The following is an 18,191-nucleotide window of genomic DNA, read 5'->3' on the forward strand; positions in this document are numbered from 1 at the left end:
TTTAAGTTTTTAATTTCTTCAAATATAAGATTTAATTTATTGTTCTCTAAGAATATAATAATATAAAAGAGAAAGATATTTATGTTCAGAGTTATCTAGTACAATTCTGTTTTTCCAGAAACATACCATAATAAACACTCAACATTAGTTCTAGTTAGCCAAAAGGAAAAATGCATAATGGAAGGGTAGGGAATAATTTGTCCATTGGCCAGTTAATTAAACCCTGGAACGTTCCTGCCCAGAGTAAGTTTTCCAACCATATTTCCTTGTTCAGGTTTGATCTGATCACAAAGGCACCTTTCTAAGACATAATTAAGACTCCTAGCCATACCATACCTTTTAACCCAGTAATGTCACTGCAAGGAATAGAGAGGAAAATAAATTACAAATCCAAAGCATTATAAATAATAGAGGAGGGGGATCTGAAAGTGAGTTAAGTGCCCAACAATTGAGAAATAATTCCATAAATTATAGCATCAATAGGATGGAGTATTATTCAACCATTAAAATGATGCTTTTCCTATAAGACTTTAATTAATATGGAAAAATGCTTACTTTATAGCATCATGTGTATATTCTGTCTCTCTCTGCCAACTGAAAATGGAGAGCACCAAAATATTCATGCTGGTTATCTTTGAGCAGTAGGATTATGAGTAGATTTATTTTTTATGTTTATTAGTGTTTCTAAAACTTTCAATTATAAGAGCATACTTAATCTACTAATCAGAAGAAAATCTACAAACATAGTAATAGAGCTTCTACTCTGAATTAGGATCTCTAAATAATGATTAATCAGTAAGTTTTCAAAAGACAGTAATTGGGGAAAACAAGTAAATACCTTTTTCTCTCCATCCTAACACTACTCTTTTCTCACGCCATTCCTTCTAACCCTTTTATTTCTACTTTCTCACATCCACTCTGCCATAACCCCATAACTAGAGATACCAAGACACTGAAGTATAATTCTTCAATATTTTCAAAATTTTAAAGTGTCACATAAATAGGTTGATTTATCTTTTAAGATATATAAAAAGGAGGTACCATACCCCAATGGTTAAGAGAACAGGCTTTAAAATCACACAGATCTAGGTGTGAGTCTTAGGTTAGGGGAGCTCACATAGGTTTCAATTTCCTTACCTGTGAAGTGGGAGTAGCAAACCCCCCTCACCGAACCGCTATGAGGATGAAATGAGACAGTGCAGTAAAGGCATAAGATGGTAGGTGGGCACTCAACAGAAGGTAACTGCTGTTACTATTTTGTAGTTACTGTTAACTTTTGTAGTTACTGTTTTTGGTAAACAGCCTTTACATTTTAATTTTCCTGTGGGGGGAAAAAAAGCTTAATGGGGTACAGTGATTGCTCATGGTCATTTGGACTTCTCGGACAACTTCCACTTCAAAAACAATTTGGGAGACCTACATGAAGCTGCCAAAATATTCTTTACGAAGTGAAGATCCCACCAACGAATTTATCAATGCTACTATTTCATGAAAGAAGCAGCATTTGAACATTCGTTAAAAATAAATAAATAAAAAAGTAGAAGATAGTCTCTGAGTGAAGGAAATCATTCCAAAGAAAGGACAGTGGGCAACTGCATGCCAAAATTATCCTTATGTTTTTGATTTTTTTCACCTACCAGTAAATACTTAAAGATCAACACCAGTTTGCAAACTGACACTTGGTGAAAGACACTTAACTTTCTAGCCTGATTCTTCTCCATTAAATGAAATTGTTCTATCTACATCATGGGATGTTCAGTCAACAAACACTAACCAAACCTATTACTTGCTATTAAGCAAAGGAATTCAGGCTCAAATGAGATTAAGTGTATGAAAACACTATACACTGTATATATAGCACAAAGCACCATAAAATTATACACTACTGTTACTACAAAAAACCACAAATATTATAAATTAATTCCTAAAAGAAAAAAAGCTTTCCCACCTACATTTTAATGTCTTAGTCATTTTCTATATGCATGCTATCACAAATGATATTTAGAATTTTTAGAAAAAACACTTTCCATACTTTCTCCATAGAAAATAGACGTATTTAGGATATAGCTCATGACTCTGCCATTCTCTGTCCTATGAAAATTGAGAATATTACTTTTCCCTCAGAATGGTATGGCTCTCAAGGGAAAGTTATTAAGCTAGAAATTTCTGCTACAATTATGAGCGTGCAGAATCCAAATTCTAAGGAAGACAATTTAATATAGGTTCAGACAGAGAAAATTTTTTCTTATTTTTGAAAGTGTTGTAAGATTTTTTCCGAGTGTTAAAATCAAGTATGATGATTAAGAAATAACAAGACACCAAATGTAGAAATTATACAGTTTTATAATTGTCTCCATTGCTTCTTAATCCACTGAAAATAATTTCATAATATAACATTTTTAGGCATCTTCTTTGTTATTTTCTTTGGTTTCTACTTCTTTAGGCAACAATGGCTCGATCTTTAGTAACAAACCTTCACTTGTTGAAGTACGAAGGAAAGCTCGTACCACAAAAGGTCCTGGAAACAAAGACAAGAATCAACTTTTATTTTACTCCACAGATACATAATGAGCAGATATAAACATACAACAACAAACCTTATATAACTCATGTTATATTTTCCACTTGAAAAGTACTGATATTACTGAACTAAGATTTTGAATTATAAGGAACACAAGATCATTTGTTTTCTAGAGTAGAAGACAAACTAAAGAAACTCCAGCATATTAGAGATTTACCCTTGAAACTACATAATCTATAATAATTCATTTCTCTCTTCCAGAAGATGATCACCTAGAATTTATTTTACTGCAAAGTCGAAAGTGAAGGGAGCAGGTGGTGATATTTACATGTGATGGCAATATTCTAAATATTTATTTGAAATATCACAGATGCTATCTCTGTGTTACTAAACATTTAGTAAAATTCCCTAAAAATGAAAAAGCTTTTCATAAGAACAATTAAGAGACTTCATTTAAAATGGCAAAGAAAGATAGAGACAGTTCAAGATGGCAGCATAAGAAGATCCTTAACTCACCTCTTCCCACAGACACAGCATATCTACAGCTACATATGGAATAAATTCCTCGAAAAAGTCCTGAAAACCAGATGAGCAGTATCTCCACAACAAAGGATAAAAGGGCTGCATCAAGACAAGTAGGAATGGCAGAGACAATACTGTCTGCAAAAACCCCACTCCAGGCAAGGCGACCGAAAATCGGGAGGGATCTCAAAAATACAGAACTTTTCCCCGAGGACAAGGGCTTTGTTCCCCAAACTAGGCACCCCAACCACTGTGTCCTGTATCAGACAGATGAGCTCCCAAAACATATGGCTTTGAAAACCAACAGAGTGCATCCAAGAGAACCACAGAACTGGAAAGAACAGGGAACTCAGTGTTAAAGGGCTCACACATAAACTCATTCCACAACCTGGTGCAAAAGAAGCAGTGTGAAAAGCACTAGACCATATGTGAAGGAAACCCACTTATTAATCTTAAAACAACTGCTGGAAAGAAGAAACCTATTGAGACTTTCTTTGGGGATAAGAGTGCATTTTTGCAATCTCATTCAACCTTGCTAATGCCAGTGCTGGCAGGAGCCATGTTGGCAATCCTACTCTAACCTATCAGCGCCACTGAGCATGCTCTGCCCCTCTTCCATGCCACATCCAGAGCACAGCTGGTGGGCAACCTTGCTGTGGGGCAGCCAAACTGCAACCAACCAGGTGAGCAACCCCACCCAATAAGGCAGCCTGTTGCACAGGCAGCCAGTTGAGACCCAGCCCACCCCCTCATTCCTACCATACCCGTGTCATAGACAGACAAGTACCCCACACCCGTCCCCACCCTCCCCGCACACAGCTGGCAGGTGCGTGAAGCCCACAAAGGGGATACCTTGAGCACCAGGCTCTGGTGGCTGGGGGATTACACTTCTAAGCCCCACAGAAAATCTTGTATACAGGCCACTCCTGATTGGGAGAGGTAGCTATTTCAATACATAGAAACACACAGAATCAGGCCAAATTAGGAGATAGAGGAATATGTTCCAAATGAAAGAACAAGGCAGAACCTGAGAAAAAGACCTTAATGAAATGATCATAAGTAATCTGCCTGACAAAGGGAGCAAAGTAACAGCCATAAAGATGCTCACTTGGGGGAAAGCATGGATGAACACAGGAGAACTTCAATAAAAAGACAGAAAATATATGAAAGTACCAAACAAAAATCACGGAACTGAAGAATAAAATAAGTGAACTGAAAAATACATTGGAGAAGCTCAACAGCAGACTGAATGAGAAACAGATCAGCAACCTGGAAGACAAAGCAATGGACTCACCCAGAGAAGGAAACAAAAAGAAAAAAGAATTTTAAATAGTGAAAATAGCTTAAGGAACACATAGGACAACTTCAAGCAAAGTAATATTCTCATTATAGGGATCCCAGAAAGAGAAGAAAGGGGCAGAAAACTTATAAAAAAGAGAAAAATAACTGAAAACCCTAACTTGAGGAAGGGAATCGACATCCAGATCCAAGGTCAGAAAGTTCTAAATAAGATGAAACCGAAGAGATTCACACTAATTAAAATGTCACAAGTTAAAGACAGAATCTTAAAAGCAGCAGGAGAAAAACAACTTGATACATACAAAGGCAGCCCCATAAGGCTATCAGCAAATTTATCAGAAGAAACTTTGCAGGCAAAAGTGACTGATAGAACATATTCAAGGTGCTTAAAGGAAAATATCTACAACCAAGAATACTGTACCTAGCAAGGTTATCATTCAAAATAGGAAAAGGGATAAAGAGTTTTTCAGATAAGAAAAAGGTAAAGGAATTCATGATCATTTAATCAACCCTACAAGAAATGTCAAATGGCATTCTTTAAGCTGAAAGGAAATAGTACTAATGAATGACAAGAAAACATACTTAGTAAAAATGTCACTGGAAAATGTAAGTATATTGTAAAAGTAGTGCATTTACTCACTTATAAAACCAGTATAAAAGTCAAAAGACAAAAGTAATAAAATTAATTAAACCTATATTAATTAGTTAATGACATCAAGAAGTGTTAAAATGTACATCAAAACCATAAAACACAGGGGATGGAATAAAAATGTAGAGTTTTGGAATGAGTTTCAATTAAGTTGCTACCAGATGAAACAGACTGTTATATACACAGAATGGTATATGTGAACCTCATGGTAACCACAAAGAAAAAAACTTATAGCAACATAAAAAGAAAATGAGAAAGGGATCTAAACATAACACTAAAGAAAATTATTAAGACCAGAAAGAAAGACAGAAAGAAAAGAACAGAGAGGAACAAGGAAAAAAGCCAGAAAACAATGAACAAAATGGCAATTAAGTACATACCTATCAATAATTACTTTGTTTTTAAAGTATGTTTGTTTTTAAAACATAAATGGTCTAAATCTTTTTTTATTTTTTATTTTATTTTTTTAATGTTTATTTATTTTTGAGAGAGACAGAGAGACAGAGTGCGAGCAGGGCAGGGGCAGAGAGAGAGGGAGACACAGAATCTGGAGCAGGCTCCAGGCTCTGAGCTGCCAGCACAGAGCCCAATGCAGGGCCAAAACCCACAAACCATGAGACCATGACCTGAGCCCAAGTTGGATCGAGTGAGCCACCAGGCCAACCGAGTGAGCCACCAGGCACCCCTAAATCTTTCAATCAAAAGACACAGAGTGGCTGAATGGATTTAAAAAAACAAACAAACAAAAACAAGACTCATCTATACACTGCCTATAAGAGACTCAGCTCAGAAGTAAGGACTGAAAGTAAAGGGATGGAAAAATATATTCTATGCAAATGGAAACAAACTGACAAAAAGCTGATGTAGCTAAATTTATTCAACAAAAAATACTTTAAAACAGACCATAATAAAAGACAAAGAAGGGTATTACATAATGATTAAAGGGTCAAACTGGCAGGAAAATATAGCATGTATAAATATCTATGCACCCAACATAGAAGCACCAAAATATATAAAGCAAATATTAATAAACCTAAAAAGAGAGACAGCAATAGTAGGGGATTTTAACACTCCACTTACATCAATAGATAGATGATCTAAACAGATAATCAATAAGGAAACATCACCCTTAAACAACACATTAGACCAGATGGACTTAATATATTTGTACAGAAAATTCCATCCAAAACAAAAACAAAAAAATAAAAACCACATTCTTGTCAAGTGCACATGGGACATTCTCCAGGACATATCACAGATTAGGCCACAAAGCAACTCTCAGATCAGGCATCTTTTCTGACCACAACGTTATGAAACTAGAAATCAGTTACAAGAAGACTGGAAAAAAACACAAAAACATTAGAAATTAAATAACATGCTACTGAACAACCAATGAGTCATCAAAGAAATAAAAAGGAAAAATCAAAAATACCTAGAGACATATGAAAACAGAAATACAACATACAAAAACCTATGGGATAAATCAGAAACGATTAAAGGAGAGAAGTTCATAGCAATACAGGCCTACCTCAAGAAACAAGGAAAATCTTAAATAAACAGTCTAACTTTAAACAGAAAGTAACTACAAAAAGAACAACAAATGAAATGCAAAGTTAGGAGAAGGAAAGAAATAGTAAATATCAGAGGGGAAATAAATGAAATAGAGAATAAAAGGACAATAGAAAAGATCAATGAAACTAAGAGCTTGTTATTTGAAAAGATAAACAAAATTAACAAACATTAATTAGACTCACCAAGAAAAAGAGAAGGTGGGCTCAAATAAATAAAATCAGAAATGAAAGAGAATTACAACTGATACCACAGAAATATGAAGGATCATAAGAGACTACTATCAACAATTACATACCAACAAACTGGACAACTTAGAAAAAATTATTAAATACCTAGAAACAAACAACTTCCAAGATTGAATCAGGAAGAACAGAAAAATCAGAATATACTTATAATAGCAAACACATTGAATCAGTAATCAAAAACCTCCCAACAGACAAAAACCCAAGATTAGCCAGCTTAGCTGGTGAATTCTAACAGACATTCAAAGATTTAGTATCTAGCCTTCTCAAACTCTCCCCAAAACACTGAAGAAGATGAGAGAATGCTTCCAAACTCATTTTATGAGGCCAGTATTACCCTGATACCAAAATTAGACAAGGACACAACAAAAAAAGAAGAAAATTACAGGCCAATAATCCTGGTGAACATGTATATGAACACCCTCAACAAAATATTAGCAAACCAAATTCTAAAATACATAAAAAGAATCACACACCACGATCAAGTGGAATTTATTCCAGGATGAAAGGATGGTTCAATATGTGCACATCAATGTAATACAGATTAACAAAATGAAAAATAAAAATCATACGATCACTTCAATAGATGCAGAAAAAGCACCCAACAAAAGTCACATCCATTTACAATAAAAACTTTCAACATAGTGCTTAAAGAGAGAACGTACATACCCCAACGTAATAAAGGTCATATACAAACCCACAAATAATATCATAATCAATGGTGAAAAGTTGAAAGCTTTTCCTCTAAGGTCAGGAACAAGACAAGGATGCCCACTCTCCCCACTATTATTCAACATAGTATTGGAAGTTCTAGTCATAGCATTCAGGCAAGACCAAAATAAGGCATCCAAATAGAAAAGGAAGATGTAAAATTGTCACTTTTTGCAGAAGATATGATATCATATATAGGAAGAGCCATAAGACTACACCAAAAGACTGTTTGAACCAATGAACAAATTCAATAAGTGTCAGGGTACAAAATCAATAAACAAAAATCAGTTGTTTCTATACACTAACAACAAACTATCAGAAAGAAATTAAGAAAGCATTCCCATATATTATTGCATCAAAAATAACAAAATACCTAGTAATAAATTTAATAAAGGAGGTGAAAGCTTAATACATGGAACACCATAAGATGGTGATGAAAGGAACTGAAGATGATACAAAGAAATGGATATTCTATGTTCATGGATTAGAAGAATTAATATTGTTAGAAAGTACATATTACCCAAAACAGTCTACAAATTCAAAGCAACCCCTATCAAAATTCTAGTGGTATTGCTCACAGAAACAGAACGAATGATTCTAAAATTTGTATGGAACCACAAAAGACCCTGAACAGCCAAAGCAATCTTGAGAAAGAACAAAGCCAGAGATACCGAGCTTCCTGATTTCAAAACTATACTACAAAGCCACAGTAATTAAAACCATAAGGAATTAACATAAAAGACATATGTATTCATGGAACAAAATAGAGAACCCAGAAATAAAGCCACACATATATGGCCAATTTACAACATAAAAGGATACACAACAGAGGAAGGGCGGCCTCTTTAATGAATGGGGTTGGGAAAACTGAACAGCTACATGCAGAAGAAGGAAATCAATACCTCCTACCACATACAAAAATTAATTCAAATAGATTAAAGACTTGAAGGTAAAACCTGAAACCATAAAACACGAAAACACAAGTGGTAAGCCCCTCAACATCAGTCTTAGTAGGTTTTCTGGATGACTCCAGAGGGCAACAACAACAACAAAATAAACAAATGGGACTACATTACACTAAAAAGCTCTGCACAGCAAAGGAAAGCATTCAAAACAAAAAGGCAACCTAGTGAATGGAAGAAGGTATTTGCAAATCACATATTCGATAAGGGGTTAATATCCAAAATTTTATAAAGAACTCATATAACTCAAAATAATAAATAAATCCAATTTAAAATTTGGCAGAGATACTCTCACCACTGTTGTTTAATATAGTGTTGGAAGTTCTAGCATCAGCAATCAGACAACAAAAGGAAATCAAAGGCATCAAAATTGGCAAAGATGAAGTCAAGCTTTCGCTTTTTGCAGATGACATGATATTATACATGGAAAATCCGATAGACTCCACCAGAAGTCTGCTAGAACTGATACATGAATTTAGCAAAGTTGCAGGATACAAAATCAATGTACAGAAATCAGTTGCATTCTTATACACTAATAATGAAGCAACAGAAAGACAAATAAAGAAACTGATCCCATTCACAATTGCACCAAGAAGCATAAAATACCTAGGAATAAATCTAACCAAAGATGTACAAGATCTGTATGCTGAAAACTATAGAAAGCTCATGAAGGAAATTGAAGAAGATATAAAGAAATGGAAAAACATTCCGTGCTCATGGATTGGAAGAATAAATATTGTCAAAATGTCAATACTACCCAAAGCTATCTACACACTCAATGCAATCCCAATCAAAATTGCACCAGCATTATTCTCGAAACTAGAACAAGCAATCCTAAAATTTATATGGAACCACAAAAGGCCCCAAATAGCCAAAGTAATTTTGAAGAAGACCAAAGCAGGAGGCATCACAATCCCAGACTTTAGCCTCTACTACAAAGCTGTCATCATCAAGACAGCATGGTATTGGCACAAAAACAGACACATAGACCAATGGAATAGAATAGAAACCCCAGAACTAGACCCACAAATGTATGGCCAACTAATCTTTGACAAAGCAGGAAAGAATATCCAATGGAAAAAAGACAGTCTCTTTAACAAATGGTGCTGGGAGAACTGGACAGCAACATGCAGAAGATTGAAACTAGACCCCTTTCTCACACCATGCACAAAAATAAACTCAAAATGGATAAAGGACCTGAATGTGAGGCAGGAAACCATCAAAACCCTAGAGGAGAAAGCAGGAAAACACCTCTCTGACCTCAGCCGTAGCAATTTCTTACTCGACACATCCCCAAAGGCAAGGGAATTAAAAAGCAAAAATGAACTACTGGGACCTTATGAAGATAAAAAGCTTCTGCACAGCAAAGGAAACAACCAACAAAACTAAAAGGCAACCAACGGAATGGGAAAAGATATTTGCAAATGACATATCGGACAAAGGGCTAGTATCCAAAAATCTATAAAGAGCTCACCAAACTCCACACCCAAAAAACAAATAATCCAGTGAAGAAATGGGCAGAAAATATGAATAGACACTTCTCTAAAGAAGACATCCGGATGGCCAACAGGTACATGAAAAGATGCTCAACGTTGCTCCTCATCAGGGAAATACAAATCAAAACCACACTCAGATATCACCTCACGTCAGTCAGAGTGGCCAAAATGAACAAATCAGGAGACTATAGATGCTGGAGAGGATGTGGAGAAACGGGAACCCTCTTGCACTGTTGGTGGGAATGCAAATTGATGCAGCCTCTCTGCAAAACAGTGTGGAGGTTCCTCAAAAAATTAAAAATAGACCTACCCTATGACCCAGCAATAGCACTGCTAGGAATTTACCCAAGGGATACAGGAGTGCTGATGCATAGGGGCACTTGTACCCCAATGTTCATAGCAGCACTCTCAACAATAGCCAAATTATGGAAAGAGCCTAAATGTCCATCAACTGATGAATGGATAAAGAAATTGTGGTTTATATACATAATGGAGTACTACATGGCAATGAGAAAGAACGAAATATGGCCCTTTGTAGCAACGTGGATGGAAGTGGAGAGTGTGATGCTAAGTGAAATAAGCCATACAGAGAAAGACAGATACCATATGGTTTCACTCTTATGTGGATCCTGAGAAACTTAACAGAAACTCATGGGGGAGGGGAAGGGAAAAAAAAAAAGGAGGTTAGAGTGGGAGAGAGCCAAAGCATAAGAGACTCTTAAAAACTGAGAACAAACTGAGGGTTGATGGGGGGTGGGAAGGAGGGGAGGGTGGGTGATGGGTATTCAGGAGGGCACCTTTTGGGATGAGCACTGGGTGTTGTATGGAAACCAATTTGACAATAAACTTCATATATTGAAAAAAAAATAAAAATAAAATTGGGCACAGAATCTAGACATTTTCCCATTTCATGGCCAACAGGCACCAAAGATGCTCAACATCATTAATCACCAGGGAAATGAAAATTAAAACCACAATGAGTTATCACCTCATACCTGTCAGAATGGCTATTATCAAAAATAACAAGTGTTGGCAAGGATGTGGAGAAAAAGGGAACTCTCATGCACTGTTGGTGAGAATGTAAATTTGTGCATACCCTGGAAAACAGTATGGGGATTCCTCAAAAAATTAGAAACAGACAACCATATGATCTAGCAATTCAACTTTTCAGTATCAATCTGAAGAAAATGAACACACTAGTATCAAAAGATATATGCACCCCTATGTTCCTTGTGGCATTATGTACAATAGCCAAGATATGGAAACAACCTAAGTGACCATCTATACATGAATGAATAAAGATGGGGGGTACACACATACACACACCACAATGGAATACTACAATACTATTCAGACATATTAAAGAATGAAATCTTACTATTTGTGACATTAATGGACTTGAGGGTATTATGCTAAGTGAAATGAGTCAGAAAGACAAATATCAATGATTTCACTTATAAGTAAACTCTGAAAAAACAAAACAAACTGACAAAACCAAAGCAAACCCAGTCTCATAGATACAGAGAACAGAGTGGTGGTTGCCAGGAGGGGAAGGGTATGAGGGGAGGGGGCAAAGTGGGTGAAGGGGATCAAGAGATACAAACATTCAGTTATGAAATAAATAAGTCATGGGGATGATGTAATGTACAGCACAAGGGGTACAGTCAATAATGGTCTATTAACCTTGTATGGTGACAGATGGTAACTAGACTTATGTGGTGATCAATTTGCAACATATACAAATGTTGAATCACTACGTTGTACACATGAAACTAAAACAATATTGTAGGTCAATTACACTTCAATTAAAAAAATGACAAAAGAGTATACATTGGTTTTCGAGATTTACTGTCCATCATTCCACTCCTGTGACAGCCTCAGAAGATCCTATACTGCAATCAAACTGCTCCATGGAATATAAGAATGTGTACACATACAATTACTAAGTACTATGGCCATATCTATGACAGCAGAATTAACAAATGAGGTATTTATTCACCAGTGTGTTTAACTCCCAAAGAGATAAAAAAATAGCTTAAGATTGTGTTTTAATTATACACTTGGTTATAAAACTAAACCTGACAGAGTCCTATAAGGCTAAGTCTATAAATGAAGAGTCTATTGAGTGTAATGAACCCTTTTTTTGGCTGCAACCAGCCACGAGAGAAATATGCACAGACTATGCACAGCACATAATGGAATAATAAGGACACTGTAGGTGTTCCTAGCCTATTAAACAGCTTCCATATCTCAATCAAGTTTCACTGCTCTCCATGAATCACTGTTTGTAAGAAATGTCTCTCAGGACATAATTAAAAACTTTGTTCTTTCCTAATGTAAGTAAGATTAAGAAAGACAATTGCTAATGCCAGTGACAAAGTGAATGGTCTGGACTCAAAATATTTCATAAATGATTTTAGTTTCTATTTAACACTACGTAAGTTTAAGGCGATCAGTTACAGTTTTCTTTCAAAGTTTATTACATTTAATGATAGAAATAATGTGGGAATTTACAAAGATTTCGTGATATGTTTCTTATTCATGTTAAAGAGGTCTCTTATCCAAACAACTACAACATGTTAATAAGGTAATTAGGAATCCTTTGGAGAATTAAATTTTATTTATTTAATCCCTGAAAATACTACTGCTGTTGTATATTGTACTTGCTTATCAGCTTGATTGTTTTCTTAGTATTTTACACTTTTTAAAAGTTTATTTATCTATTTATTTTGAGAGAGAGAGAGAGAGAGAGAGGTGGCGGGGGGGGGGGTAGCGGGGGGGCGGGCAGAATCCCAAACAGGCTCCATGCTGTCAGTACAGAGCCCGATGAAAGGTTCAATCCCATGAACCATGAAATCATGACTTATGCCAAAATCAAGAGTCGGATGCTTAATCAACTGAGCCACCCAGGCACCCCAATATTTTACATTTCTAAAGAAACACAGAGCTATAGGGAAGTCTACCCAAGCAAACCACTCACCCAAACTGAGTGGTCTGTGCTTACAAACTTCACTGATAACTGCTTGCAGATTCGCCACTATCTGGTCACTTGGCATATCGAGCTGAAAGAAAAGGATATATAACATTAATAATGTGAAAGTGAGAAGACAATACAACTTTTAGTAACTGCATCAGTATTTATTTTAGGCAGTGTCTTTCAAATATTCAACTAATGCGAACTATCTATTAAAAGACCTTACTCTGGAAGAAAAAGTTTCTGTAACTCTTCTTTTAGAATGCTACCTTCACATGTCCTTACATGTCAAGACTTAATTATCTTATGGAACATGTCATAGTAAAGTATTTTGAAGTTGTTCTACTTGAGACTCCTTAATTTCCAAGTAATTTCCCCAAAGCACATCCTGAGGCAGAATATGCCATCCCCTGATCCCTACTCCCAAGGAATTAGTGATACTTCCTCTTGAAGTTTTTTTATTAATTTACTTTTACAGGAAACTAAGAAAATGTTTAGAAGTTCATGCTTTCAGGAATACAAAATAAAACTACTTAACACACACACTTACATTTCACATATCTGCTACAGAGACATTTTCAGTATGCTATGGTAACACTCTATGCGGTAATAATTATCCCACTACTCAACAAAAATTACAGTAAGTAAATATATACTGAACAAGCACTACTCATAAAACTCCAAAACCTAGCTCCTAAATTTGTAAAGTCCCTGTGTTTATCATTCAAATTCAATGCATGTTACTCTTCTAAAATACACTACTTAAATTAGTTATATTCCATCCCAGTGTTTAAAGGATTTTAAGCTTTGTCAAATGAATCAATTTTTTAAAATTTGTGTAAAACTCATAATAGCATAACTGGCAAAAATCACATGGTAACAGTTCAAGTTCAAGCAAGGTTTCTGTTTTCCAACGACTCTGAGACCATTGCAAGAAATGTGCTGGGTAATAAGCATAAAGAGAATTCCTCATGAAAAAATTATTCTCATTACCAACAGACAACATTTATTTGACACTCACTTGAACATGATGCAATACCAAACTCTAAATGAGAAGGTTTGGACATTATTGGAGGAATTTTCACTTTATGCCAATCCTTAAGTGGGAGTTCTAATAGGAAAAAAAAAAATCAAGCAATGCTTAATTCACCTTATGAAGTCCACAGAATTTACAGATTTTAATCTGCAGTGAATCAAGTAGTTCACTGGCAGAAAAGGCACCTTACATTTGCTATGTTAAAAATCAAATCAGTCATTGAAAAAAAATTAAAAGAAATGGGGTGCCTGGGTGGGTCAGTCAGTTAGGCGTCTGATTTCGGCTCAGGTCATGATCTCGCCGTTCGTGAGTTCAAGCTGTGCGTCTGGCTCTGTGCTGACAGCTCAGAGCCTAGAGCCTGCTTCCAATTCTGTGTCTCCCTCACTCTCTGACCCTCCCCCGCTTGTACTCTGTCTCTCTCTCTCTCAAAAATAAGCATTAAAAAAAATTTAAATCAAAACAAAAACCTTATTCTCCACATTAATCAAATTGTCCTTTCTATCATCCACTGAGGTAACAGTTACGGCTCTAGTAAGTTCATTCACCCTTTGTTAAAGACCTACAGCTACCTTAAATTTGGGAAAGTAATAGATACAAGAAAAAGCAAGATGTCCAACATATTTTTTTTATTATTTAATAACTATTAAGTTATGCTCTACATTGTTATACTATCTATAATACACTAAACTCAACTATACTTTCTGTAGACTTATACTGCCTACAGTAAACTAAAATAAAATGCTACACAAATGCAACATGTGCTTTAGAAATATAAAACAAAGACTTCCTCAGCAACTTTCAGAACTAGGATACCTTCAATGATTTCATTAAGTTCTAAAATATGTAAAAAGGTTTTTAAACATAGTTGGGGCGCCTGGGTGGCTCAGTCGGTTAAGAGTCCGACTTCGGCTCAGGTCACGATCTCACGGTCCATGAGTTCGAGCCCCACATCAGGCTCTGGGCTGACGGCTCAGAGCCTGGAGCCTGCTTCTGATTCTGGGTCTCCCTCTCTCTCTGCCCCTCCCCCGTTCATGCTCTGTCTCTCTCTGTCTCAAAAATAAATAAAATGTTAAAAAAAAAATTAAAAAAAAAATAAACATAGTTTACATTTTTGTCCAAATTTTAGCACCTCTAATCTTTAGTACTGTATCCTCTGTGGAATTTTAAAATATATTTATAACCATAACACTTCATTTTACCTTTTCTTTTAGATATTACACAAAATTATGAAAAATTATATATATTATGAAATATATATTATATATTATATATATGATTTACATAATAACTGTTATTTTTTTAATTTCTTTAATGTTTATTTATTTTTGAGAGAGAGGCAGAGAGACAGAGCATGAGTGGGGGAGGGGCAGAGAGACAGGGAGACACAGAATCCAAAGCAGGCTCCTGTCTTTGAGCTGTCAGCACAGAGCCCGACGAAGGGCTCGAACCCACAAACCGCAAGATCATGACCTGAACTGAAGTCGGCTTAACCAACTGAGCCACCCACGCATCCCTAACTATGATTACTTAATTGGCTACTGATGCTAAGATAATTATGGACCAAAAAAAAAAAAATGTATGCATGCATGAATTTTATCAAAACTTGCACAGGAAATGTACTTGGGCTGACAGTAATCTAGAGAGAACTCAGGAAAGCAACATTTGCAAGCTTCTCTACCAATATCTCAGTTACTCTGCACTTCCATGGTGCTCTCATACAATATTCTCATGCAAAAAGGCAAGGATGAACCATTTTGAGGAGATGGTATTATCTGTTAGATTCTCAATATCAGAGCATAAGACTTGGTACAGCAGGAAAGAAAAAAAATGGGACTGGTGGACCTTGACTATGGTAAGCACTGTATTTGCATATGTGCATATGTGTGTATTTGAATATCTAATAGTCACAATATTATCCAGGTTTAGCTAAAGACTGTTCACTATAGGGCAAGACAGTTATTTCTCATTCTGTAGCACACATGGTGTCAAGAAATGAAAATTCTGAATCCTACTTCTGCTTAACATCCCTCCCTTATTATGTCAAAAATAATTCCCTAAGTAGACGAGAAGGAAGATTTACCAAAGATGTTTGGGTGGAGGTGAACTCTGTAACTCTCTTTGCTTTAACTATCAGATTTTCATCTTTCCATGCAATTCCTAACCTGTCTTCATGAGTTTCTACAATTATGAGAAACTAAAAATCTGCTGTTCCTGACCATTTTTTCATCCCTTTGAGATGCAGATGTATGCAAGGCAAACTGTATTCATGAAAGTGTCTAAGGCAACGATTTTTTTTCCAGGTTTTTAAATTCCAATTGGTTAACATCAGTGTAATAGTAGTTTCAGGTGTAGAACTTAGTGATTCATCACTTACATATAACACCCAGTGCTCATCTCAACAAGTGCCCTCACTTAATGCCCGTCACTCATTTAGCCCATCCCTCCCCCAACTCCAGTCCAGCAGCCCTCAGTTTGTTCTCCATAGTTAACAGTCTGTTTTCTGCATTGCCTCTCTTTTTCTTTCCCCTATGCTCATCTGTTGTTGTTCTTTTTAAATTTTTTTTTTTTTAACATTTATTTTTGAGAAACAGGGCATGAGCAGGAAAGGGGCAGAGAGAGGGAAACACAGCATTAGCAGCAGGCTCCAGGCTCTGAGCATTCTCTACAGAGCTCAAAGTGGGGCTCGAACCCATGAACCATGAGGTCATGACCTGAGCTGAAGTCAGACCTCGACCTACTGAGCCACACAGGTGCCCCCACCTGTTTTAAGTTCCACAAATGAGTGAAATCACATGTGACTGACTTATTTCACTTGGCATAATACTCTCTAGCTCCATCCACATCCTGACAAATGGCAAGATTCCATTCTTCTTGATGGCTGAGTAATATCCCATTGTGTGTGTGTGTGTGTGTGTGTGTGTGTGTGTGTGTGTACACATCTTCTTTATCCATTCATCAGTCAATAGACATTTGGGCTCTTTCCATAACTTGGCTATTGTTGATATGCTGCTGTAAATATCCAGGTGCATGTATCCCTTCAAATCAGTATTTTTGTATCCTCTAGGTAAAACCGGCTAGTGCAATTGCTGGATCAAAGGGTAGTTCTATTTTTAACTTTCTGAGGAACCTCCATGTGTTTTTCAGAGTAGCTGCACCAGTTTGCATTCCCACCAACGGTGCAAGAGGGTTCCCCTTTTTCAGCATCCTTGTCAACATCTATTTCCTGTGTTGTTAATTTTAGCCATTCTGACAGGTGTGAGGTGATATCTCATTGTGGTATTGATTTGCATTTCCCCGATGATGAGTGATGTTGAACATCTTTTCATGTGTCTGTTAGCCATCTGTATGCTTCTTTGGAAAAATGTCTATTCATGTCTTCTGCTCATTTTTTAAAAAAATATTTATTTTTGAAAAAGAGAGAGAGAGTAGGGGAGGGGCAGAGAGAGAGGGAGACAGAGTATCTGAAGCGGACATCGTGCTGACAGCAGAGAGCCCAATACAGGGCTCAAACTCACAAACTGCAAGATCATGACCTAAGCCGAAGTCAGGCGTTTAACTGACTGAACCACCCAGGCACCCCATCCTCTGCCCATTTTTTAATTGGATTGTTTTTTGGATGTTGAGTTTGAGAAGTTCTTTACAGATCTTGGATACTAGCCCCTTACCAGGTATGTCATTTGCAAATACCTTTTTCCATTCCAAAGTTTGCCCTTTGGATTTGTTCAGTTTTCCTTCCTGTGCAGAAGCTTTTTATCTTGATGTAAGTCCCAGTAGTCTGTTTTTGCTTTTGTTTCCCTGGCCTCGGGAGATGTATTAGATCCCTGGCTGTGACCTTTTCTTGTTTTTTCTTTTGAGACAAATTCCTCCATCTTGGCATTTCGTCTCTGTCTTCTGTGTATTATGAAAGCCTGTAATGTTTCCTGATCCTGAGAGTAATGGCTTTATGAAGAAGAGGGAATCTAATTTTCAGGGCCTAGCACTTCAAGAAGTGTCTCTGGCGTGTGCTGCGTGCACTCTGCTGCTGTGTTATGGCTGCTCCATCCCTCAGGTCAGTCCTCTCTCTGCAGAGTTTCTCCTTGGCTGCAGTGGGGAGCATTTGGACCTTAGCCAGAAATGTGGCAAGTTTTAACCAGGTGTGCTCTAGTCAGCTTGCTAAAAGAGACCTGATGCCATTTCTACTAGACTTGAACCTTTACAGAACTCTATG

At 36.4% G+C, this 18,191-nt stretch overlaps 1 protein-coding gene across 1 annotated transcript in view; it reads right to left on the reverse strand.

The window, feature by feature from the left end:
- Positions 1–2,325: 2,325 nt before the first annotated feature.
- The window catches only part of MRPL1 (mitochondrial ribosomal protein L1), a 98,377-nt gene continuing 82,511 nt past the window's right edge, over positions 2,326–18,191 (reverse strand). The window contains exons 8-9 of the mRNA XM_042936118.1: positions 12,955–13,036; positions 2,326–2,518 (exon numbers count right to left, since the gene is read on the reverse strand). Coding sequence (XP_042792052.1) covers positions 2,400–2,518; positions 12,955–13,036 — 201 coding nt within the window. The 3' untranslated portion in view covers positions 2,326–2,399. The remainder of the gene's footprint in view (positions 2,519–12,954; positions 13,037–18,191) is intronic.

The sequence above is a fragment of the Panthera leo genome, chromosome B1 (genome assembly GCF_018350215.1).
Source record: "Panthera leo isolate Ple1 chromosome B1, P.leo_Ple1_pat1.1, whole genome shotgun sequence".
Classification (NCBI taxonomy): domain Eukaryota; kingdom Metazoa; phylum Chordata; class Mammalia; order Carnivora; family Felidae; genus Panthera; species Panthera leo.